At 41.9% G+C, this 26,767-nt stretch overlaps 1 protein-coding gene across 1 annotated transcript in view; it reads left to right on the plus strand.

Annotated features, from left to right (window-relative positions):
- Positions 1-26,767, plus strand: part of LOC124623144 (homeobox protein CDX-4-like) — a 109,445-nt gene that overhangs the window by 10,348 nt on the left and 72,330 nt on the right. Inside the window, exon 2 of the mRNA XM_047148935.1 lies at positions 23,705-24,031. Coding sequence (XP_047004891.1) covers positions 23,705-24,031 — 327 coding nt within the window. The remainder of the gene's footprint in view (positions 1-23,704; positions 24,032-26,767) is intronic.

Genomic DNA, 26,767 nt, shown 5'->3' on the forward strand with positions numbered 1-26,767 from the left:
TCGCCTCGATAATTTCGTATTCCTAGCCTACATGGACCGACTAGTTCTTCCAATCTCCCTTCTCCGATTAAATTCACCCATTATTAAGCTTGTCTCCTTTTATTTTGCCAGTCTAAGCAGTTGTATCAGTTACTCGTAGAATATCTCAATTTCATCATCAGTTGAATCTGATGTGGACGCGTATACTTGGATGATGTTGAATTAATTGAAGTGGCAAACAGAAGTAAAGCCATTCGTTCTCAAAGTGGGAAGAAATTATTACAGATTTGGATCATTTTTCCGTGACGAATATTCTACGTCTTCTCCGTGTCTGTTAGCTTGATTTCCTAAATAATATGTTCTTCCCCCCTGAACTTCACACATTGCAGCCTCTGGCCACCACGTCTCTGCTACTCCTAGAATGTCTAAGTTCAGTCTGCCACTTGAATTTCTTCAGCATCTCTGTGACTCTCCCACGAGCCGAAAAATCCTCTGACAGTGCTGCCTTCTAGGTATCCGTTCAATATTCCGTATTTGGTACGGACGGATCCCACATATTTGAGCAATATCCTATGATGAGACGCACTTGTGTTATGTAAGCAGGCCCTTTTGCATCCTGATAATGAACCGCAATATGCCAACTGCTTTGCGAGCGACTCAAGCCTATGTGATCGTTCCATTACGCCTAACTATTTGAATGAGTCGACCAGTTCTCTAATTAACAAAAAAATGGTTCAAATGGCTCTGAGCACTATGGGACTTAACATCTGTGGTCATCAGTCCCCTAGAAGTTAGAACTACTTAAACCTAATTAACCTAAGGACACCACACACACCCATGCGCGAGGCAGGATTCGAACCTGCGACCGTAGCGGTCGCGCGGTTCCAGACTGTAGCGCCTACAACCGCCCGGCCACTCCGGCTAACTTTCAGTAGTCATACGATGCTACTTTTCTGCGTGTTGTGAAGGGCACAGTTTTAACTTTCTGTGCATTTAAAGCAAGGTGCCGATTTGATCATACTGGAATCTGCAAACCGTTGTGAAGTGTGTGGCAGAGAGTAGTTGCCACTGTACCAGCTATTGGGGCTACTTCCCGTTTCGTTCGCGTGCGAAGCGAGGGAAGAGTGGCTGTTTAAACGTCTGCTGTTACTAGTAACATTGTCTGTCAGGTCATTAACATACAATATTAACGGCAAGAGTGCCAGCAGATGTACAACTCCGTGAGACTTGCCTCAGATTACTGCTATATCTGTAAATTAATCTCCATCCAAAACAACATGCTGTGTTCTTCCTGTGCTTATGCCAGTCGCAGATTTTGTTTGATGTTCGATATGAACGTACTCTCATTAATAAAGGTTGTTATGCTACCGGATCAAATACTTTTCGAAAGCCATGAAGTACAGCTACCACATTATTGCCTTGAGCTATAGTTTTCAGTATGTCGTATAAGAAAAGGACGAGTTAGGGTTCGCACGACTGACATTTTCCGAATTGGTGCTAGTTGGCAGGGAGAAAATCATTTTGTGCGACATACCTCATTGCGTTTGAACCCAAATGATGAAAATTCGTGAATTTTTTTTATTCGTTAACCTACTTTACATTGTGTAAAGTGTTTTCTCCGCACGTCACTTGTGGCTTAAATGTCTTCCGATCTGAATGGTAGAAGAGCCGGCTGACACTGGGGTTTGCTGGCGCCTGCCGCTCCCCCCACGCACGGAGGCAGCGGGTACAGAGCGCTGCGCACGTCGCCAGCAACAGCCGGGGACCGCCGCGCGATTCCAGTACACCAGTAACGCTGTTTACATTTTGCACTAACGGCAGACGGAGAAATTCACATTTCACATATTTGCCCCGCTTTTGCACGTTGATTGACTACTAACAGTACTAGTTAATAATTGTTGCTGCTACAAATGAAAATCTAAATACGTCAAGGAGAGACACGAAAAATGTGTGAACTTTAGAATTTTTTCTTATTAAACTGGAGGTTTTACCACTTTATTATACGTACATTCGTATATGAATAAATTTTTTATCTAATAAATTAAACATAGAGGCTGCACCCATCGTCAAAGTATGCAACTCACGGCGAGCCCTGGATCGCGCGAAGCGTTGTACAGACCCGTGGCTATTTCTAATACCTAAAAAAATAGAAAATTCTTAAATTATAATTAATTTGGAGGGCCATAACGATGGAGTTTGGAAAATACCTCACAAGGTGGCAGCTGTTGGCAGCTATTTGGAAAACATGTCAAGTTTTGGCATGTTTTTCTAAGTTCAAATTATAACACTACCGTCTTCTACTGCTATACCATAATCTCGAAGCTGGAGGCAGGTTGTGAAATAAAACCATCTTATGAAAGCAATTATGTTATAACGCAACAGAACAGTGTTACCCTCTGAGAGGTGTTGTACCTAACGGAAATGGCTTATCGGAAATGAAAGTCAGAAATACGTAAATATTCGAACAGTAACAAACAGTATTTTCGCCTAGCTATAATGTTTAAAAAATAAGGAAAACGGTCGCCAGCCTAATTAGGCAAGAGAAAGATTAACGTTCTCGTTTAAGAAAAAGGTATGCGTAACTTTAACGGACAAACACAACCAAGACTTGGCCACAGGCGAGTGCAATGAACTCTGACACCTGCATATGTTAACGTTAAGGTTGGAACAAACAGCTAGAGCAGCACAAACTATTTGCATAGATATAACAAATAACGAAACACACTATTACTTTCAGTGCTTATTCATACTGAATGGTCTTTATAAGCTATTATTACTATTCACTGCAGAATCATTAATTGGACATAGGTTAAGTCTCTCTCAGTTAAATACTTCACTATTTAGAATGAAAGTTAATTGGAATCCACTAACAGGTTGCTTCTCACTATCTTTTGAATAAAGATATTATTGTTTTCATAAATAGTGGTCTTCCCGTTACTTGTTAACTAGCACTAGCACAATAGACAAACTGTGGATCCTGTTATACTATTACTATGTACTTCCAATACACAAGAGATACAAACACTTAGCACACATGAATATATAACTATCCACTATTGCAATTCGCGACTTTTACTACATTGAGACACAATGTTGACAAATTTGCAAGAACTGGCTCACCTTTTAAAATTTACTACACGCAGCACTATGATCATTAACTAAGCAAAACTTTATAAGCCTCAGTTTTATGAACTTTTAATTTTGAAGTTGGCAACAACACTTTAATAAGCAGTTTTAATAGGAAAATTATTTTCAGCAAGCATCATTTACTTTAACTCACTCTCTTGCCACATTAACTTTAACTTTCTTTTTACTATGTTCAAGAGGCATTATTTAGCAAAACACTGGTCTTTAATGTTCTTTCAGTAGGGACACTCGGTAATCACTTTAGTTCAAACGGAGAGGAACATGACAGGTGTTATGATAAGGAAAAAATCAGGGTAGGTACATAAATTCAGTTATAAGTTACCTTATATTTGTGCCCACTAAAACATTCAATGAGCTGATCCTTCACTGTACATTATTATAGTGCTCCATTATAGTGGTTGCGCAATGTGGTGGCGATTGCATGTTGTTAGGTGGAATTGCAGGTAGAATTGCTGGACTCTGTCATTTCTTGGTGGCGATGATAGATACCAATCCCAGAATAATTCCAGCTATTTATCCATCCATCCAAGGCATTGGTAATCGGCACGAAAAGCCTCTCTGGGAACCAGTACAATATGCCACTTTTTACATAGCAGTGCACAGTTTGGTAGCTCGTCCCCGACTGACTCTTGTTTCCACCTTTTCTACCTAGGCCAGCCACAATTTGCGCGCGCTACACAGTTCCGTTCCCGAGGGGTCCAAATGGTTCAAATGGCTCTGAGCACTATGGGACTCAACTGCTGTGGTCATAAGTCTCCTAGAACTTAGAACTACTTAAATCGAACTAACCTAAGGACATCACACACATCCATGCCCGAGGCAGGATTCGAACCTGCGACCGTAGCGGTCGTGCGGTTCCAGACTGTAGCGCCGTTAACCGCTCGGCCACTCCGGCCGGCGTTCCCGAGGGGAACCACTACACCTTTTACATACAAACTAATTAAGAACCCTAAGTGAGAATCAGCAGTCTACATAACAGCAACCAAATACATTAAATAAAACAGAACATTTACACATACTGACATTTCTACAAAAAATTAATCACACAGAAATTACTATTATATACAGTAAGTTTTGTTTCCTCCAAATGGGAGAAAGAATTTAAATGACAGATATGGCTCAAAATGGCTCTGAGCACTATGGGACTCAACATCTTAGGTCATAAGTCCCCTAGAACTTAGAACTACTTACACCTAACTAACCTAAGGACATCACACACACCCATGCCCGAGGCAGGATTCGAACCTGCGACCGTAGCATAAATGACAGATATACTACATTGCATAGAACCAAACCATCCCATCAAAGTTTTAACAAAGAAAGGAGTATACAATTTTATGTTATCGATTCAAACAAACACATTTACAGAAGCTCAACGATGTGACATTAAATGAAAGCAAAAGGCAAAATAAATCTGTACAGCATTAGAGCTATGGGGTTACAAAATGTTTAACAAAATATTTAAAATTCAAATAAAAAAAACTCTCGCTAAGGCTCCTTAAATTTAATTATCTTTCATTTTAAAAAAATCGAGTGAATCGGTTAATCAGTCGAGGTTCTAGTGCGCTTCACGCGCTGAAGAAGTTTTTCAGAACTTGCGGTTAATTTGCGATCCCAGGACTACTGAGGCTTCCTTCCTCTCTGGTTCTGAACCTGGTGCTGTAATTTTTTTTTTTTTTTTTTTTTTTTTAATCCGGGCTCTTTTGACAAACTGAGATATTCCCTGCTCCGCGGCGGCCACGAGTTTCTTCTCACATAACTCCGCGAAGTTTTTTCTGCTGTTCGTCCCTATGACGACTACTGGCACGTTCATGGTCTTCAGAATAGGCGAATAACCCTCGCTGAATATATCCCCGCCATACAGGGTGTTCGAAAAAAAGTGTTGAGTACTTTGAGAGGTGGTAGTACTTTTCGAAACAACAAAAGTAAGCCCAATAAATGTGGGTCCGAAGATGCGTAATTTCTGCGACAAACACCTATTAATAGGAATTGTTCAATGTGGCGTCCATTCGTGACAATGCATCCCTCTGCCCACAGTCGTAAGGAATGACTCACACCTTGAAGTGTACCCGGTTGTTGTAGGTACCTACTGGCAAGCGACCTTGTAGTGTCCGTACATAGTTGATTGGGGTGACGTAGACCAATTCCTTTAAGTGCCTTCAAATGTACCCGTAACCAAAAGTCTAGGGGATTGAGGTCTGGGGAACGACCATGCCAGGCCAATGTGTGCCCCCTCCCTCCTCTCGACCAATCCAGCTGTCCTGCAATGTCTGCTCTGGGTCACGTGTTCACCCACATTGTGCTTGAGCGCCATCATACACGAATCACATTTGTATTCGTTACTGCAATACGTTAATGAGGAAGTCCAGATAATGCGCCACAATCAACCTTTGTGGTAGCACCTATGGTCCTGTTAATCTATCGCCAACTACGCCTGCCCATACGTTGTTTGAGAATCAGTGTCGATGCCCTCTTCCCCAATTGCTTGGGAATTTACGTCGCCGGCCGGAGTGGCCGTGCGGTTCTAGGCGCTACAGTCTGGAACCGAGCGACCGCTACGGTCGCAGGTTCGAATCCTGCCTCGGGCATGGATGTGTGTGGTGTTCTTAGGTTAGTTAGGTTTAATTAGTTCTAAGTTCTAGGCGACTGATGACCTCAGAAGCTAAGTCGCATAGTGCTCAGTGCCATTTTTGAATTTACGTCTGCCCAAACGGGCTGGTTATGGAAATTGCCTCATCGGTAAATAAAATCTTGGATGTGCACAGTGGAGCTACGGTACACTTGTGCAACAGCTACTGACACAACCGCCTGTGGCCTTAGGGTCTGAATGCGCTGTGTAGATGATACGGGCACAGCAACTGTCCATAAAGTACCTCCCAGATAAGAAAGTGAGACGCACCTTCTGCTGCCGCTAATGGTCGCACACTGGTCCCAGGGGTTTCTTCCACCGAACGTAGCACACGCTCCTCCATGTCAGACGTGCGGACTGTGCGGGGCCTTCCACTGTCAGTCTTCCGAGATGACGCTGGAAAAAGTCTGCCGAATAGCTTAGCAGTCGGCACTCTGCGCTGCCGATATTTTTCAGCGTAGAGGGCACGCTCTAGCAGGCTACGTCCATTTGCTACACCGTAGCAGAATGTCATATCAGCCATGTCACTTGTCGAATAGCAGGCTTCCATTGCTGACAGGTGGAGGAAGAGAGAAAATGTATCTGTACTACACCATTTGTATGTACAGCGCAATAACAATAAACACATAAATGAATCCGCGTTTGGAAGAAGGTGAAACACCATGATACGTACCCAGGGTTGACGGTACTGTACAATGAGGCACACAGGCACGACGAAAACTGACGTAGCCCACAACACGACTCAAACCACACAGCTGACTGCAGACCACCTAAGGGTCGGTAGAGTACTGTAAGTAAGACGTCATAATACCCTGCCGACACATTTGACGGGGCGCCAATGCAGCGACTGTGCTAACATCCGCAACCATGCGTCCCGCAGCACTTTCTACAAACACTTGTTTGTCTCGGAAAGTATTCGTTTCCGGACCCATGTTTATTGGACTTATTTTTCTTGTTTCGATGAATACTATCACCTCTAAAAGTATTCGACACTTTTTTTGAACACCCAGTACATATTGTTATTTCAACGTGTTCTGCCACACGATGAAGATCTTTCGGTACCAGATTTGGAACACCCACATTGAAGCTCTCTTTGTCATTTTGTGTTTGGCGCCGGTGCATTTTTAAGCAAACATTCATTGGACAGAAATTCGTATACTGATCGAATCTTTTCTGGGACTAATTCATCGAGCGCCTACAGCTGCCTGTATTTCGGTCGGCGCACGGTTCCATTCAACACGCTGTATTTTCTATACTACTTTTACAACTAAAATTCTTTTTCGAGCATAATCTACTTACTTCAGGGATGCACATTATGTAAAAAATATATGTTTTTGTCGGTCACTACCAGAACCTCCCCTCAAAGGAGCAAAACTCACTTTTCATAGGTAAGCATCGCTCGCAAATGTCGAATTACAGTTCTCATAATAGCAAGACGTGTTTTATATGTTGTAAAACGTTGAGACATACAGAACTAATTAGTTAATCTCATAGGGCTAATTTATGCGATATTATGGCCGCATTTTACGAGACAAGTGCTAGACAAATGCGGCCAGTTAATCTGTTGAATATAAAATAATTTCAAGCAATGTCCGTCAACAGATAAGGGATAGATAATATGACAATATATGTCACTCCATCCGTATTGTGCTCATTTCAAAACCAATGTGTTTATTTTACAGTTGAAACATGCGGACTACTAATAGTGTCTATAACGTGGATAAAGATTATGGGTGATTATTGTTATAGCTTTTCTAAGAAAGATCGAAGATTAAAAATATGGCACCAGAAAGCAAGAACGGGTAAATTTCGAACCTAAAAATGTATCAAAGCCTGTTCAAAAAATTTACAGAAGACTGTTTCTATGGGGAAAAATTTGCAGGTGTGTGTGTGTGTGTTTGATTGTGTGTATACTGTTTTGTTAATTTTATTCAACTCGTTGCATTTTTTTACGCATTTTTTTCAGACGAAGACGTTGGCACGTAAAATGCGCCAAACAAATGTACAAAAAAGTAAAATATTGTTGCTACTTGCCTGTTTATTACAGAAAGCAAAACAAATAATCAAATTTCAATAACAATAAAGGAAATAATCGCTAATTTGCTGCGTGTCATAGACCCATATGTGTAATTCTTCGGGACACTTTCACTTTGGCGTCCTAGGATTGCATTTTGTTATTTTCCCGCAGTATCATTTAACAGAATCTTGGCTTTACGATGAAGTGAAGCACAAAACTCAAAAAAGACAGTGGTGCCTATCCCTCATTTTCTTACAAAAAATGAATTACCATCAAATGAAGTATGATACTCTGAAACATGATAGAACAATAACTGAGAATTATCTTAACAATGATGATGACAAACCTGCAAAGCGCTTACAGACAAACGTTATGCTCTTCCGAAATCGTTTGATGAGATTCAAAGCGTGTTGAAGGCAAAAGTCGTCTTTTGGGGCCCTGAATGTTCACTCCATATACATACTTCAACCCTCTGGTTTATTCCAGGTTGTTCAGTATATCGAAGTTAGCAGTGGCAGCAAAATCAGCAACATGTTAGGCTCACGCCATTCTACATAGACTAAACACGAAGAATCTCATAACTATTCCCAGGGCTAATTACCATTGGAAATGTAGCATGACCACCGATATAAACCTATATGACCAGCCATTTAGCAACATAAGCACACACATTACTCCGTAATGCGAATGAAGAACTAGAGGATCCTGTGTGGTCAGCTAGAAATAATCTGCTATGTTTTTCACAACGAACGAAAACCTTGTGGATTCAAATATTACTTCAAGGTTTTTCGTACCCTTTAGACATTGTCTAACCGACTGTAACTTCGTAGAAATTTTAATCAATAGCTTGTAAGAGCTTTTACAACTAGAATATAAAAGAAGAGAATTGCTATCTGTACTCAGCCATGAAAGACGTTACTAATTCTGTACTATGCTTTCGGGGCTTAAGCCACATATTCAGGTCATTCTCGTTTAGGGTCAGTATATGACGTACAACATTACGTTGCTGTCCATCTGAGTGGATTTTTATCGTGTTAAAGGAGGACAATCTAAAATTACGAAATCGAACTGTGAAGTCAGTAAAAGCTTGTAGGAACTACAGTATAAATACTATGAAACTATGTTTCCCACTCGTAGTTGCGCCCGCCACTCAATAAAGCCACAACGCTTCCGGATAGCTATACCGTCGGTAAGCCAAAGCATTCGAGCAAAGACGAGTGCCATCGACATTCGTGAATTGTACTTAATAACTGGAATAATAAACATCAAGGGATGTTGATAAATGTAAACTTTAAAAGCTTGGATTAATGACAGGTGATAAACACACGCCAATATATGTAACAGTCGAGTTACACATAAAATAAACTGTATAAATTTATAATTGACAACCTTAATACTTCTCGTCTACATGTAAATAAATTATACTGTTGTGTGGTCGAATGGAGGGTTAAAAACCCGAGAAGAATTGTACTGTGCAGTGTAGCTTCTGTCCTGTTAAACGTGGTCCACATGCTACGGTCTGTTTGCACGCAAACGACACGAGGCGCGTATGACCCCAGTACTTTTTGCGCCCTAAAGCACAACCCAACCAAACCAAACTACACGCAGTTTCGACCTACTGCTGTTTACAACTCTGGGCGAGAAGCGGCCAGCCCCCTGACAACGGATACCCAAGTTAATTACGTTAACAGCTTGTGTTTGTTCGCTAACAAAGAGGGAAGAAGCAGTAGTTTAAAGAATATGTAAACAAGAGGCCAAACAGCAACGACCACAAAAGATGCTTCATAAATAAAAGCGAAACCTGCCTGGTGTAAAATTCTGTTCAATTTATAGCAGTAAGCTTAAGACGGAGAAACCAATTGTTGACAGAGCGTTAGGGGCGGAAATAACGATTTAAATGATCAAGACAGTGGCTGCTTCAGCGACGGCAGTATTAATTTGCCTCGCGAGTTACGCGGTGAACCCGAAGACTGGCGAAATTGTTTTAAAACGAACATGGAGGAATATAAATATTCGCTGACGCTGATAACTCCCCACACAGCTCTGCTAAATTCTTGTATGAAGGACCATAATTTCACCGCACGGGCGACTCAAAGCGACACAGCGATCACTGACGACGGGACCAAGCTGCGAAGGTTCAGAGTTTCGACAAAAATGTCCAAACGAGCATTGGGCGAAATAATATCCGACATGTGCTAATCTATATACAACACTATGAAGGACGATTTCATAAAGACAAGTAAAGTATCTCAGTAATTTAACATGCTAAATTTGACAAGTTGGAGACGATATATTTACATTATTTGTAGACGTCTTTTGTAATGTAATATGTTGTAATAAATTATAGGAGTGGGCAATGAGGTCTCTTTTACTTAGATTCTGAGCGTATGGGAATTTGCAATTCCCTCCATGAAGTCTGCCATCAACCTGTTGTTAGCTTTTGCACTTCAGTATAGCGCTCCACTCTGATCTCTAGGTAGAATTCATAGTCTAGGCTATATGAAAAGTTTTACTTTCAGGAATATGGTAGTGGACTGTACAGTTTATAGCCCCACTCAGTGTTCCATTAGGCAGTACATGTACTGAGACACAATTTAAGTATCCCTGCCCGTATGTCCCAGAAGAAGACACTGCTGCAATATGCTTCTTTATCATCTTAACACTGCATTCTGACTGCAGTCTTCAAAAATGGTTCAAATGGCTCTGAGCACTATGGGACTCAACTTCTGAGGTCATCAGTCCCCTAGAACTTAGAACTACTTAAACCTAACTGACCTAAGGACAGCACACACATCCATGCCCGAGGCAGGATTCGAACATGTGACCGTAGCGGTCGCGCGGCTCCAGACTGTAGCGCCTAGAACCGCTCGGCCACTCTGGCCGGCACTGCAGTCTTCTGTAGGGTAAATTCTTTTATTTTACGTACGGTGCAACAAAAGATTATGGCAGAGGAGAGTACTGAGTGAAAGTGTGATACCAGTACCTTATGCAGGTCAACGTAATGAGAGAGATTTCTAAGCGCAAATCAGGTAGAACCAACAATTTTGGTTACTCTCGCAACTACACTCCTGGAAATGGAAAAAAGAACACATTGACACCGGTGTGTCAGGCCCACCATACTTGCTCCGGACACTGCGAGAGGGCTGTTCAAGCAATGATCACACGCACGGCACAGCGGACACACCAGGAACCGCGGTGTTGGCCGTCGAATGGCGCTAGCTGCGCAGCATTTGTGCACCGCCGCCGTCAGTGTCAGCCAGTTTGCCGTGGCATACGGAGCTCCATCGCAGTCTTTAACACTGGTAGCATGCCGCGACAGCGTGGACGTTAACCGTATGTGCAGTTGACGGACTTTGAGCGAGGGCGTATAGTGGGCATGCGGGAGGCCGGGTGGACGTACCGCCGAATTGCTCAACACGTGGGGCGTGAGGTCTCCACAGTACATCGATGTTGTCGCCAGTGGTTGGCGGAAGGTGCACGTGCCCGTCGACCTGGGACCGGACCGCAGCGACGCACGGATGCACGCCAAGACCGTAGGATCCTACGCAGTGCCGTAGGGGACCGCACCGCCATTTCCCAGCAAATTAGGGACACTGTTGCTCCTGGGGTATCCCATCGTTCTACCATTCCTAGATCGGCAAGGGAACTTGCTGTTCCAACAGGGCAATGCACGTCCGCATGTATCCCGTGCCACCCAACGTGCTCTAGAAGGTGTAAGTCAACTACCCTGGCCAGCAAGATCTCCGGATCTGTCCCCCATTGAGCATGTTTGGGACTGGATGAAGCGTCGTCTCACGCGGTCTGCACGTCCAGCACGAACGCTGGTCCAACTGAGGCGCCAGGTGGAAATGGCATGGCAAGCCGTTCCACAGGACTACATCCAGCATCTCTACGATCGTCTCCATGGGAGAATAGCAGCCTGCATTGCTGCGAAAGGTGGATATACACTGTACTAGTGCCGACATTGTGCATGCTCTGTTGCCTGTGTCTATGTGCCTGTGGTTCTGTCAGTGTGATCATGTGATGTATCTGACCCCAGGAATGTGTCAATAAAGTTTCCCCTTCCTGGGACAATGAATTCACGGTGTTCTTATTTCAATTTCCAGGAGTGTATTTTCAGTTACCGTTTCTCTGTTTGGTGTTTGCTCCTGTTTTCCCTTATTAAAATTACAAGGAGCTACCATCTTATCTCGATTGCTGTAATCGTTAGTTTTAACTTTCCAAAAACATGTATGACTCTTATATCCTTACATATTATAAAAATGGATGTATGTTCCCGCGAATATGTGCGAGTGTGTGTGTGTGTGTGTGTGTGTGTGTGTGTGTGTGTGTGTGTGTGTTTGTGTGTGGAACTTGGTACATTTTTTAAAAATAAAATACACGGCCATTATACTGCAAATTACTGTATTTTTCTTCTGTAAAATCTAGATTTCAGATTTTTCGCCATTATCGAATACAACAGTAAAAGTCCATAGGGCATTAACATGTCATATCTGGTAAAGTAAGCGCAAAACTGTTTCTCCATTGGCCATTATCACCATCTTTCAAACGTAAATTATTAAATGTCTGACTATAAAATTATCTGTATGATGCAGAAGTATTTTTGAAATAACTCCAGTAGTGTAACATATCTGTACATATAGCACGTTCTTTGGCATGCCAAACCAGCAGCCGATGTAAACAAATGTATGCGCCATGTTGTTTTTAGTTCTGTTCACTTATCAGTATGGATTGTAAAAGGAAATCAACCTATAATCCGTAAAGGAGGCCTTTTCAGGAAGTAAGTACAATGTATAAAGTGTAAAAAACTTTGTTATATTTTGGGACGCAAATGGTAGTCTTCTGTACACTACACATCAAAAAAAATTTAATATATTTTAGGACATAAATTTAAAAGCTGCAAAGTGGCCAACGCTACCATCTGACGATGGGCTCAGGTCCGAAACTAGTGGTGGCATAATGAAATCATTTAGAGAAAACTTGTGTTTGGTTGCGGCTCCTAAAGAGTAATTTATGTAAAATTATGTGGCAAGAAAAATGTTTTCAAACGTCAGTTATAAAATATATGTACAAAGTTTGAAAGCGTTCCCAACACCAAACGCTTACTGGAGGTCACATGTGCGAACAGGGCCCCCGTAGTAAAGTGTGCCGGGGCTCCGTTCGGTGGTGTCGCGCCTGTACCGCAGAACACCCACAGCCCGCCCCCGCCCTCACCCCGCCAGCCACGCCTGCCCTCCTGCGCTGTTGAGTCACAAAAACCCGCTACGCCGCCCTACCTTGCCTTGCCCTTCGTCGACTGCGTTCGAACGTGCACCTGGCGGTCCGCAAAAGCCCAGGCGTGGCTGGGGATGTTTCGCACTTTTCAAGCAAATAAAGACATTGTGGCGTTGGCGGTTATATTTTGTTAACGTGTTGCCACTTGTGGAAGTTTTTACCATAACTTTTGACTTTCTTCTGATAGTGTTGTGACGGTGCTCAGCATCATGTTATCCTTTAAGATATCGTTTGCGAGACGGCAGCCGGTCGCCGCTGAAAGTTCTTTCCCAGAACGACGTTCGGCTGGCCAGCTGTGCAATGAAACTGTCGCTTGGAAGCGCGCGATTTGCGGCGATGAACTGCATGCGCAGGCATCTGCGCACACACATAGTCCCCTGTGGGCCGCCCATTAGCAGCGTGGCCAAATCTTGTGTTGTGTGCGTCAGTTAAGAACTGAATAACTCGACGCGTTCGTTTGAACGCGAACGTCTCCACGATGCGTCCTCGCCAGATCTTGTCTTGTTTCTTCGGTCAGAGCTGCTGATCTTGACGCGACGCACCAACCCGTGAGTCTTCTTCGGTGCATTTCCTGACAAGTTTTCGTTCTCGTACGCATATTCACTGCAGTGTCTGTGTTAAAAACAACGATGTTAGCTTCACTAATAAGTGTCACGATATATATTTCTACTAAAAATATAAAATGTTAACTATGTATTTCATAAAATAGAACGTCTATTGTTAGTGGCAAAAAGAGAAACGAAAGTATAATAGCATCCCTTTTTTGTACAACAAACCTTTTCATCATAAAATAGTAATTTTAATGGTTGCTTTATGTGCGTAAAATTAAAGACCTAACGTAACAATTACTAGAATAATCCATTATTGTAATGCAATTAATCGATACTATTATAGATTTTTAAATAATCGGAAACGCCAATTAATTCGATGTCATTGTAGATTTAATTAATCAGAAACGCCCATTAATCGACTATTTCTCATAATCCCCAGGATACGACCACCGCGAAAATTCACGCGAGAGGACCGGAAGAGCCACTTACTCCTACATTGTTCAAACATAGCTGGGAGCTCGTCGGGAAACACTGAGATGCGACTGTAGATATGAAGAAAAAATTTTCTTTGATATAATAACTTTTTTATTTACAACACAATTACATGGAACGTGTTGCGGCAGAAGTAGTTGCCACACCGTATTTTTCGGAAGATTTCACGTTTTTCAGCGAATCTCTTTCCTTTTCACGTAGTTATAAAACTCCATGCAAGTCAGCTTGTAATTAAACTGCCGCTGTAAGACTGGTTCGACATCCCTGGCAGCAGTGGATTGCTTTCATTAGTCCACTGGGCCGACATCATCCAAAATACGCTGGCGCTGTCTGCGTTAATAGAAAACAAATACCTGCGTAATTTTAGCAGTTCGTATTTGACTTCAGGATTATCAGTTTCCTTAAGAAAGTAAATCAACCTTTCTTCCACGAAGTTTTTAGACATATTTTCCTGAAAACAACTATCACCTAAAATCTTCACGCCATTTTTAGCCAGCTATATAATAGTATTTTCAATCACCGCCCAACCTGTGGTTTCAGATAGCGTCATCCAATCAAATACTTGATATTTATTAAAAGAAATAGCCCATTTCTCTAAGAAATCAAATGCTATGATATAGAAAGCCATTGTATGTTCCTCAAACTTCGGAAATCAGATTAATTATTTCTTGGGTAGGGCACTCGTTCTTTAATTTGTTGCGATTTACCTTGGTTTCCGTGCCAATAAAAGTGGCAATCTTCCTGTCATTCAGACATATTTGATTGTCGATTAATATATTTATTTCCATTATCGAGAATTTATTCTTCTCCACGCTTTTTAGATTTGTTGAAACAGAGCCCTGTTTGACTGCAGAAACGTGAAGTAAATATCAGTGATCGCACTACTGAAGAAATCTGAAATTATTGTAAGTGGCTTGTCTTCGGAGTCAAAATTTTTTTTAATGAAATACAAAGGTTAACAAATCTCTCAGCTGCGGGCAATAACGACAGCCTCTGTTTTTGAGTGAGGTGGAAGAGTCTGATGACTGACAACATACAAGCAGTACTCTTTCAGCTCCTCTGTCCTTACCGTGTATACTAAAAAATGATTAAATATTTTTGTGGCGATTATTTCAATGTCGACAGTTAAGACTCCACCAGCGCTTGATATACTATTGTAGTGAATATGCGCAGGGCATCCAATTCCGTTTACATTTTTTCCTGCCGAGCGGTTCTAGGCGTTTCAGTCCGGAACCGCGCTGCTGCTACGTTCGCAGGTTCGAATCCTGCCTCGGGCATGGATGTGTGTGATGTCCTTAGGTTAGTTAGGTTTAAGTAGTTGTAAGTGCAGGGGACTGATGACCTCAGATGTTAAGTCCCATAGTGCTTAGAGTCATGTGAACCATTTGAACATTTTTTCCCAGTTCTTCTTTAACTTGGTGAAAGATACTCCGCCGGCCACTTCGACGAAGCTTTCCAAAGTTGGTATTGATACTGTCTCCACAAAAAGCGATTAATTTATGTAATGTAATATGCAGTTGTCTTAAAGTGTTTAGACAGAACTTTGCAATTGTCTCCGATGTTTCGTCATTCACCGAATCAAACTTCAACAGCTTCTATTGTGTTCCATGTTACAGTAAAGTATTGCACAACTAAAGCTAACATGTTTTTAGTCTTGCGGTTCGATGCGTCGGTGCCTATGCTGCAAAATGAATCTTTTTGCAGTTGTTTTATGCATTCGTACACGGAGTGTGGTGCAAGAATATTTTCTAATAATCGCTGTAGCTTTGGTCCTGGCTGTAGACTGCTTTGCGGCGACTTTGGAGTCAGGATACATTGCGGAATCCAGTTTTACGGTACAGTCAAGGTAACTGAAGGATTGATAATGCTTGGCAACTTCATAAGCTGTTGTTAGTTCTGCAGCAGGCCGGGCAACTCTTTCTCGGTATCTTCTTTAGTCATGGAAGCAGAAATAGATTTTGATGTAGATGCTACCGCGAATCATTTGTATGATTCTTCGTAGAAAAGTGATGCCTCACATCTGCCTACCTCCGTGAGTTATTGAGATGGAACAGCTACGTACAACGCTTCCTGATCCGTACGTCCTTTCTTGACCAAAAGACCATTATTTTGTGTAACCGTCCGAAAAGTGACACTTTCTCTTTTTATCCTTAGGCATTTTCGTAAGCTATAACACGATAAATTTATTAGATGGTAAACAGTCGTCAATGACACTTTAGTCTTTGAAGTACACATCAATTTATGCTTCTCGCCTTATATACCCGTACTAAACACTTTAAACATTATTGACTTGCACTCGTTATTCGTATTACGTTTACAAAGAATGGCCTTATGAGATCGCTATTCAAATGGGGACTGCCAGAGTCTTCCGCATGGCGCTGCTTGAATACTTCCAGCCCCGTACTGCTGGAGAAGTCTGGTATTTTCTCGAATGATGGCGCTAGATCTAGAAGGTGCTTGCATCGCCGATACAACACGCAATGTCATTTGTCAGGCGACCTTGTCAACATAAACTTGTTGACATAAATAGAACCAAGTGAGGTTGCATTTTATGTTGCGCTCACAGATGGCGTCATTTAAGTACTTGAGCCATGCTCGTGACAGTATTTCGCAAAATTGAGACAAAAAGTTCCACAACGCCGACGTTCCCGATATATCGGGACGGATGGCAACATTATTCACACAGCAACAGTTACTTCTTACATTGATTATAGAAAATCAATATGCTCCCCTGTACTATATTGCGAATATAGACGTTAAGTACATATCTTAGAACTTGTGTCTTCTGCGACCGGTGTCTATACATTTAGTTATCATATTCCGCAAGCCACTAAGTATTGCTGAGGGTATCTGACTTAATAGTCATTCCATTTCCTGCAACATTCGTAAATTGTACGAGGAAAAGACGACTGTCTGTATGCCCCTTGCGAACCTAATTTCAGTTACCTTGTCTTTGCGCTCCTTACGCGGGATATATGTTTGCGGTAGCGTTGCTTCTTGTAGAAAACTATAATGATGACTTCGGTTCGTTGAAATACTTATCATTTATTTAAAAAATTTAAACTTAAAATCTTTGGGCTTTTGGTGTGTCTGTTGAAGAAAGAAGAAGCTAGTGCGACAAATGTTTTGAATTTTCATTCAGCATTTGGAGTCCTTCAAGTAGGCATTATAGCAGACTGTAGCGAATGTGACTCAGTTCAAGCACGAAATTTAGCCATGCGAGACGAAGGGCACCCCTCGAATATTAACCTAACTACAAATGACCGAATTCGCCTAATAAATGTGGAAGAACCCCGATGTGTCTCCCCTGATTTCTCGCGTGCGTAAGTTTGGAGCTAAATGAAACCAAGAATGTTTAACTTTAACCAGGAATAATTCAATATTATGGTCTCATACGCAAGCAAGGGTCTTAAAATTATAATATGATGAGTGTTTACACATCTGTCAAAATCAAAAAAGTTTGCCCTAACAGATATTTCACCAAGTCGTGGTGGGCTACTGTTTGCTAACGTGATGGCGGACGCTGCAATTAGCACAGAAACAAGAAAACATGGAAACACAAATAAACACTCACTAATAACACAAATGAACATGCAGAGTGATTAAAAAGAGAATAAAAAATAAAGACTGAATAGATTTGGTCTTATTAGTAACAATAACATTTATTTACTGTAATAAGGGCAATGTAGGAAGTTAACGGATTTGTAGAATTATAACGCCTATAGTAAAAAGTGGTTTAATGAACGAAACATGTTTTAATAATTATTCTGAAGAAACGCAGTTCAATGTGATAATTCAGTGACAACGAAAAACTATCACTGTTTTCGCAAAAAGTCTTTGCAGTGCTATTTGGGAAAAGAGCACGTGAGAGTTGAAACTTTATCATTGTGTTTGAAGTGAGTCCTCACATAACTGGTGCTACCGGAGAGTCGTCGACGTCCGTGTCGTTGGTCCATAATCCTTGAGCGTGCAGCCCAGTCGTTTTAACTGTCTTCCTGTTCCTCATGATCGTAGGCGGCCATTCCGAATGCAGCAGGAACGCGCGATGTTCGTAGAATTATCTTAATTTGCGCGTCTGTATGCAGCGACGAAAGTAAAACACGCTTCATTCAATTAACGCGTGACATATCCCGACGTCATAACGTTGGTTAACTGTTATTAGTCAGTTTCAGATTTATGGTTTTCCGTTCTATCGCGGCTAGGCACGTTTCACAATACAACCGTCCGCAATAAGAAAGTACGTTAAGTTACTCGTACACTGACTTAACAGTCCGTATCAAACAAACCGTACCGTGCACAAGTCACCGTAATCACATCAAAACTGCGCCGCGATCGGCACATAGTGCATTCTCGATTGAAGTTTTTGATACCCGTTCACGACACTGAAATGCGTTATCATATTTCTGTTTAATTTCGCTGTCCGCCGTATCCACTAAACAGCTTGTGCTATCTACAATCAAAACAGTGCATTTTAAAGCATTCACCCAGCTTAGCGGTCCGCACGTCATAGTTTTTTAAGATTTATGTCGCGAGTGGCAGTTCCGACTAATAGGCAAAGTGACACGTTCGGTTATAGACTCTTTGTCCGCTGTACACACCAAAATCAGAAAACATATCACCGTCCATACAGTTACTTTACATCGGTCACGGACATTTAGGTAGTGGGAAGCGGGCATGGTAATTACGACGATAAATAATCACTCCCCTCACTTACTATGAACACTTTTATTCTCGCATCGTATACACGATTCGTGTAGCGTAGAGCGCATACTACAGAGAACTGATCTAGCAAAGATACAGTTGTTCTTGCTTCGGTAGGGCAGCGATGTTGTTGGGGGAGGGGGGGGGGGGTAGAGCCAGTGGTTCTACGTCCACACAGTCACAATGCACACTACAGAGCACGACAATCACTTTGTTCTCGCTTTCGACTCTATGCTGGCGCTTTTCTCTGGCGACCTATCGATATGTTTCTATACCTCTCAACACATCTCGCTTCGCATTGCACATTCAAAGATTCCGAGTACGTCGATTTACTGTTTATTATAAAATAATAACACCACGTTACTCTGTCCGTGGAAAATGAATTTAAACAACGTGTTAACAAGCGTGAAAACATGCAACATCAGAACCAATCAAAATAGGAATTACATTCTCGACAACTGCATGATGTAAACAAAAACATAGTTATTCAAAGAAATAAATTTACAACACTCGGCCTGAAATATCTGTTTCAGTGTATCAAGAAACCAAACTAGAACGAAAAAGAAAGCACGGGAAACGGGGGAAAAGTCTGTATCGTTCTATAGTGTTAGCTTCACAAGACATCGAACGAAGGCAGAGACGCTGTGCTGTATTAGCAGCACGTTACTTGTAGCTGGTACAGCCGGCCGCGGTGGTGTAGCGGTTCAAGGCGCTCAGTCCGGAACCGCGTGACTGCTACGGTCGCGGGTTCGAATCCTGCCTCAGGCATGGATGTGTGTGATGTCCTTAGGTTAGTTAGGTTTAAGTAGTTCTAAGTTCTAGGGGACTGATGATCACAGATGTTAAGTCCCATAGTGCCCAGAGCCATTTTTTTTTTTTTTTTTTTGTAGCTGGTACGATAGTGCAGCAGAGATATGTGAAACAGCAAAGCAATGTTTTTTCTCTCGAAATGCTCTTGGGCAAATTTTCAACGGGACATTTAAACCCAAAGCTTCCTTCTTACCTTTGGGTAAATTTAGAGCACCGGTGCTAGTGGTAAAGTAGGAAACAATTCCACTACTTCCATCGCAAGTGCGTACCACGCAGGGATAAGACGAAAGAGATTAGGGTGCTCACAGGAGTGTCTTCCTTTGCTCCAGGTGCGAACGAAATGGCAGAGGAAATAACAACACAGAAAAAATTAATCCTGCGCCAAGGAAAAAGGGGTTTGTTTGTCTTACGCGTTTCATCAGGTGGCAAGCATCTCGTACCTAATGATTTAGTATGAACTACTACGCTAGTTATGTTTATTCATGTGTAGTACAAGCTAGGAAAGTTCGAAAAAATTCTAAATGTCAGATGATGAACACATTTTTTAAAAACGTTTTTCTTGTACACAATGAACAGAAAATACAGTAATATTTTATTAACAGAATCTTCCGTCGGTTCTTGGTAGAACAACATTATAATAAATGAAAAACACCAGTTTGCTTTGTTCTACAATATTACTTTTATTGTTAACCGGTTTTCGGCTTACAAGGCCATCTTTAGACATTTACTGAGTATTATCACCAAAGAAGTTAAATGTTATTTTCATACATCTCACTCCTATTAAAGAACTGTATCCACGAAGCAAACTCTTATGCGCAATAACTGTTGAAATGAATGAATTTAAAGCATTGTGTTTTAAACTGCCCTAAGCGCCAGCTAAGGAAGATGAAAATATGTAATCGACGAAAATTAACCAGTTTGACTGTAAGCCGAGTCTTTTGCAAGTAATACTATAGTTGTACTAAGTTGTGATTTACCACTCTGAATGATGAGTGTATGCGACTTTCTATGTTTTGAAGGAATCACAAAATATAACATCAGCATCTAAATTCTAAGGATTTTCGGACTTTCGAGTGCAGTGGGAACATGCAAAAAGACGAAGGCAGGGAAAAACAGAGGCAGAACAGCACGCAGACAGACGTCATACCCAATAAACTTCGACAGAACTCGAAATATAAAACTGGAGCACTGACTTCATAATCTAAATTCTTACGGACTCAAATGAATGGTGAAATTTCTTACGTAACTGTTTTTACTGCCTAGCATTTGCAGTTTCTTGCAACACTATGCAATGGAGCCACTAAGTTATATTACGTCTTGCTCTGGTAATGATCAACTGAATTGCCCGCACGGTGCATAGACGTCAAATAGCAAACACGTTGAAGATATAGCAGGATTTTCCTTACACGGGAAAGAAATTAAGTGTTTTATGACCCGCAGGCGACTGTGTAATTTGACGCCCATTTGCGATTTTCCGCGTCAGAATGCAGCACACGTGTAGAACGTAACCCAGCGCCGTGGTGCCTGCGTGCTGCTGCAAGAAACCGCCAGTCATTTTTGTTAGATCAGTCGTGAAGGGCCCGCCTTCTTCACCTGATGAGTAGCATCAGACTTTTCGCGCTTGATGAAGTTACCTATGAGAACTACCTGAAAAGAACTGCGCAAACATTCAGTCAGATCTTGATAAGATTTCAAAGTTGTGCATGGACTGGTTTCTCACTTGAAATATTCATGAACGTAAAAATGTGCACTTCATCAAAAGCAAAGTTGTAGTACCCTATGATTACAATAATGTTGAGCTACAGCTGGAATCCGTCAGCTCATGCAAATAACGGGCTGTAACGATGTGTGAGGATGGGGAAACAGATACATCGTATACGCTAACTGGTGGCTATAGCAGGCGCAACACCGGTTCATCGGGAGGGTACTGGCGCAATGCAGTCAGAGGTACGCGTGCGAACCATTATTAATTACTGCTCAAGTGTATGGTGACATAGCAAACAGGATTAACACGGGATATTGAAAGTATGCAAATCGCAGGAAAATGCTGAAGACTGCGTGGGTAGATCGAACAAACAATAAGGAGACACTGAATCGTATGAGGGTGAAACGAGATTACGGCAGAAATTGACTACAAAAAAGGTGTTGACTGGTAGGACATATCTCGAAGCGTCAAGGAATTGTTGGTTTGGTAACGGAGGGAAGTCTGGAGGGTAAAAATTGAAAAGGAAGACCACGGCTCAAATCCAGTAATTAGATTCAAATGGCTGTACAGGTTGTGCTAGTTCTCCAGAGACTCGCACAGGATAGACTGAAGAGGACAGCTGGATCGAACCCGTCCTCTGACTGGAGACCGCAATAAAAATACAAAGAAGAGCAGTACGAATGGCCACATGTTTGACACGTGACGGGGTGTCACGAAGTTGCTGCCGTACCTACAGTGGCAGGCGGCCGACAATAGACCTTAACTGTCCCACCAAATTCTACTTAACGGTGCTTACCGGGTCAGTTGTGACGAATATGTGCATGCGCTACAATCCCCAACGTTTTGCTGCCCTAGCTTCTGCGAAGACAAGTTTAAAAAAATAAGAATCCGCACAGGGGTATCTAAGCGGGCATTCTGGCAGTTTTCCGTGCACGAATACAACGGGAGGTACCTCTTATAATTGGTACAGCGAGAAGCTGGAAAGTTGCACAGGTCACACCAATATTCAAGAAAGGTAGTAGGAGTAATCCACTAAATTACAGGCTGAGTGCTATTGACAAGGGATATCAGATCGATACCACATTCCTGGATTTCCGGAAGGTTTTTGACACTGTACCACACAAGCGGCTCGTAGTGAAATTGCGTGCTTATGGAATATCGTCTCAGTTATATGACTCGATTTGCGATTTCCTGTCAGGGAGGTCACAGTTCGTAGTAATTGACGGAAAGTCATCGAGTAAAATAGAAGTGATTTCAGGCGTTCGCCAGGGTAGTGTTATAGGCTCTTTGCTGTTCCTTATCTATATAAACGATTTGGGAGACAATCTGAACAGCCGTCTTCGGTTGTTTGCAGATGACGCTGTCGTTTATCGACTAATAAAGTCATCAGAAGATCAAAACAAACTGCAAAACTATTTAGAAAAAATATCTGAATGGTGCGAAAAGTGGCAGTTGACCCTGAATAACGAAAAGTGTGAGGTCATCCACATGAGTGCTAAGAGGAACTCGAACTTCGGTTACACGATAAATCAGTCTAATCCAAAAGCCGTAAATTCAACTAAATACCTAGGTATTACAATTAAGAACTTAAATTGGAAAGAACACATAGAAAATGTTATGGGGAAGGCTAACCAAAGGCTGTGTTTTATTGGCAGGACACTTGGAAAATGTAATAGACCTACTAAAGGGACTGCTTACACTACGCTTGTCCGTCCTCTTTTAGAATACTGCTGCGCGGTGTGGAATCCTTACCAGATAGGACTGACGGAGTACATCGAAAAAGTTCAAAGAGGGGCAGCACGTTTTGTATTATAGCGAAATATGGGAGAGAATGTCACAGAAATGATGCAGGGTCTGGGCTGGAAATCATTAAAAGAAAGGCGTTTTTCGTTGAGACGGAAACTTCTCCCGAAATTGCCATCACCAACTTCCTCCTCCGAATGCGATAATATTTTGTTGACGCCGACCTACATAGGGAGGAACGATCACTGCGATAAAATAAGGGAAATCGGAGCTCGTACGGAAATATATAGGTGTTCATTCTTTCCGAGAGCTATACGAGATTGGAATAATCAAGGCTTGTGAAGGTGGTTCGATGAACCCTCTGCCAGGCACTTAAATGTGATTTGCAGAGTATCCATGTAGATGTAGATGAAGCACCCTCTGCCATGCAGATCAGTGGTTTGCAGTTTACAGTCGCAAACGTAGCTGTCGATGCTCTAATCGTCGCTCTCATAGATTCTGAGTATGTACTGAATTAGCAGTGGCAGACTAGAGAAGGCAGTCCACGATTGATTACACTGGGGCGTTCACGGAGATCCGGGGAAGAAAGACCAATTATTTTTTAGTAGTGCCCGGCGCAGGCTGGACGCTGGATGCGGGCTAATTGGCCATTACAGCTGCGGCCTGGGCCTGTGCTATCGTGAGTGGAGCAGAGCAGAGCAGAGCGGGGGATCGTAAAAGGGCGGCCCGCGGCCCGGCCAGGGACCTGGGTAGGCTGAAGGCTCGGTCTGCGGCTCTCTCCTGTTTTTTTGTGCCGGCCGCGGCTCGCCTGTGGCGGCGGGCGGCGTCCGCTTTTATTGGAGCTGCCGGGCCCGGCCGGACGTTTCAATTGAGCGGCCTCGCATCGCATCGCATCGCAGGCATGGCGGCGGCGGCGACCCAGCAGCAGGTAGAGGCGGCCGGCTTTCTTCTGCTCTTCCCAGAAGAGCCGCGGGAGGCAGCACGCACGCCGTGTTCTCGTCTCGTCTGGCGAACGATACCTACCTCTCCTCATTATGTCCTTACGTAAATCACGTTAGTCGCATTCCGTGAAACCCTCGGAGAAAATGTGTGGGATGTGGAAAGAAGTCCCTAGCAGATGATTAAGAGCTTGAGACCGTGTACGACAAGATGAAAAAAGCATTATGCGGAGTATTACAGGACTGATGCGAACTGGTATTCGATAGTCGTAAAAGAAACAGAAGGAAGGAAAAATAATAGTGAAACATGCACCGGGGAAATCTCGGAGTACCACTAGCAACCTACGTCGTCAATTATTTGCTGGATGTATTCCAATCTCTTTCTCTACAGTTTTTGCCGTGTACAGTTCCCTCTAGTACCATGGAAGTCATTCTTGATGTCTTAACAGATGTCCTCACATCCTGTCCCTTCTACGTACTTTTCATTTTGTAACGCATTCCTTTCTTCTCCGATTCTGCGGAGAACCTCATTCCATAGCTTATCACTCCATCTAATTTTCAACATTCGTCTGCAGCACCAGATCTGAAGTGCTTCGATTCTCTTCTGTTCCGTTTTCCCACAGTTCATATTGCACTACCACACAATGCTGTGCTCCAAACGTACATTCTCAGAAATGTCTTCCTCTAATTAAAGCCTATCGTTAATATCCAGACAATGCCAGTACGTAGCTTAAAAACATCACCCTGAGGAAGCCATGTTATACATCTGTCGGAAAAGTTTTAGACCAGAAATCTTAAAACGTTTATGCCTACATCCAAGTGAGTGTCAAAACTTTAAAGATTATAATGGCACCAAGTTAAAATTACAAAGCAGGGATTCTGTATTGACTCGCTATCTCTATAAATTCAAAATTCACTTGGATGTGGACATAGCTCTTTGAGATTTCTGGTCTAAAATTCTTTCGGGAGGTCTACAACCTGGCTTCCTCACGGTGATGCCTTTAAACAACGTACTGTCTGTGTTTACGAACGCATGTCATTGCATGACTACAGCTAATTATGTTTTCCTATGCATGTTCACTGCTTTTTTACATTATTTTGTAAGCATCAACATATTTTATACTACAATGTTAAATGGTTTGTCAAATGTTGACATTTACTATTGGAACTGACTCCCCTCACATTTTTTGGTCAGCATTTATAGTGTTTGTATATCCTACTTGAGTGTACGAAATTTTATTAGGTTACTTTTCCTCCATCTGTTCACAGATCTGAAGATGGTTGAAGGTATCAACGAAAATTAGTTTTCATACTTTAACCTTTTCTAGAGGAAGGAAAATTTTTCTTTATGTGATTTATACAAAAATATGTACCTATTTCAAAATATACTTTCTACACATGGCCTCAATTTATGGACTAAAATAGCCAATGATGAAATATTCTCTACTGCTATAAATAAAATGGTCGTGCAAAATAACAATCACAGTATACAACTGTACAGTTGGCAGCACTGGCACATGGTGAAAGGACTGAACATTCACAAATGTGTACCACTGGTTCCCATTGGCGAAAAATATTTCTGTTCCAGCTAATATACAGTGAAATTAATGTACACAGTTGCAGCCAGAGGCCCTGAAAGGGTTCGTTGTAATAGGAACATTGCAATCTGGGCATTAAAAGTTTTTTACTTAAAAAATTTAATTAATAAAATATGAAGAAGCACTACTGAGAAAGCTCAGAAGCGAATGATAGTCTCATGCGGAGCTATATAATATTTTACGACTGATATTCAAAAGTCGATTTATTAACCAACTTCGATGGAATTTCTTACAGTTCGGATGAAGTCTAGGAATGATTTAAATGAATGACGCTGATGTTAAATGTTTTTACGCATCGCATGTGATGTACAGAAATAGCAGTACATCTCATAGCGAGTACAGAATCAACTTGGATGATTAATTACCACGTCAGAGTTAAATCGCGTTCTGGACCCAGTGAAATATCAGGAACTGTCTAATTAATTCAATACTCATTCATTATTTCATGGGCAACAATGAGAGTTATTGAAAAGTTTCGAATTCGGTTTACGCTAATTTTGGGTCGAGCGATTCAAAGTTGAACGGCAAAGTTGAAGGGCATTTAACCTGGGTAAGGGTTTATAGGAACTACCTGTCAATGCTATAAGTTTATTGCAGTAAGTTTAATCTTTCAGTGATACATAATAAATTGAAATTTGCGTACGCATTCTTGCGATTCTTGGTGGACGGTTTATCTGTGGCCGGGTTCGTATTTGGTTTCAATATTGAACGTTAACCTAATTAACGAAATTTGTAGGGTAAGAGTTGAGGGAGACATTTATTTAAACGCCTCTGTACTAAAGAAAGGCTCATAGGAAGAAATTATCGCTATAAATGAACATGAAAGAAGAAACTGCAACCAGCTGTTAACGAACTTTATCAAAATCGATTTATTGAGACATTGTTTGTTTCACAAAAATCGCAAAATATTTACCCGAGAAACGGAATTCAGCATTCTACGTCTACAATTTCCTGATTCTACTTCTTGTTAGCGAAAATTGACGAATTGGGCATTAGGAAGGAGAATCACTGCATTTAGATTAATGCGTGTTCGTTTTGTTTCTGGTAAGAATACGATTGTGTACTTGTGGCGTGGCAACATAGGATCACATCAACTGTGTAAAAAATAAAAAGCCCTTATCCATTAAAGACTTTCGTCGTAAAATGCCCGTAGTTGACATCGGGAGCGAGTTGGTAAAGCGCA

The sequence above is a fragment of the Schistocerca americana genome, chromosome 7 (genome assembly GCF_021461395.2).
Source record: "Schistocerca americana isolate TAMUIC-IGC-003095 chromosome 7, iqSchAmer2.1, whole genome shotgun sequence".
NCBI lineage: Eukaryota > Metazoa > Arthropoda > Insecta > Orthoptera > Acrididae > Schistocerca > Schistocerca americana.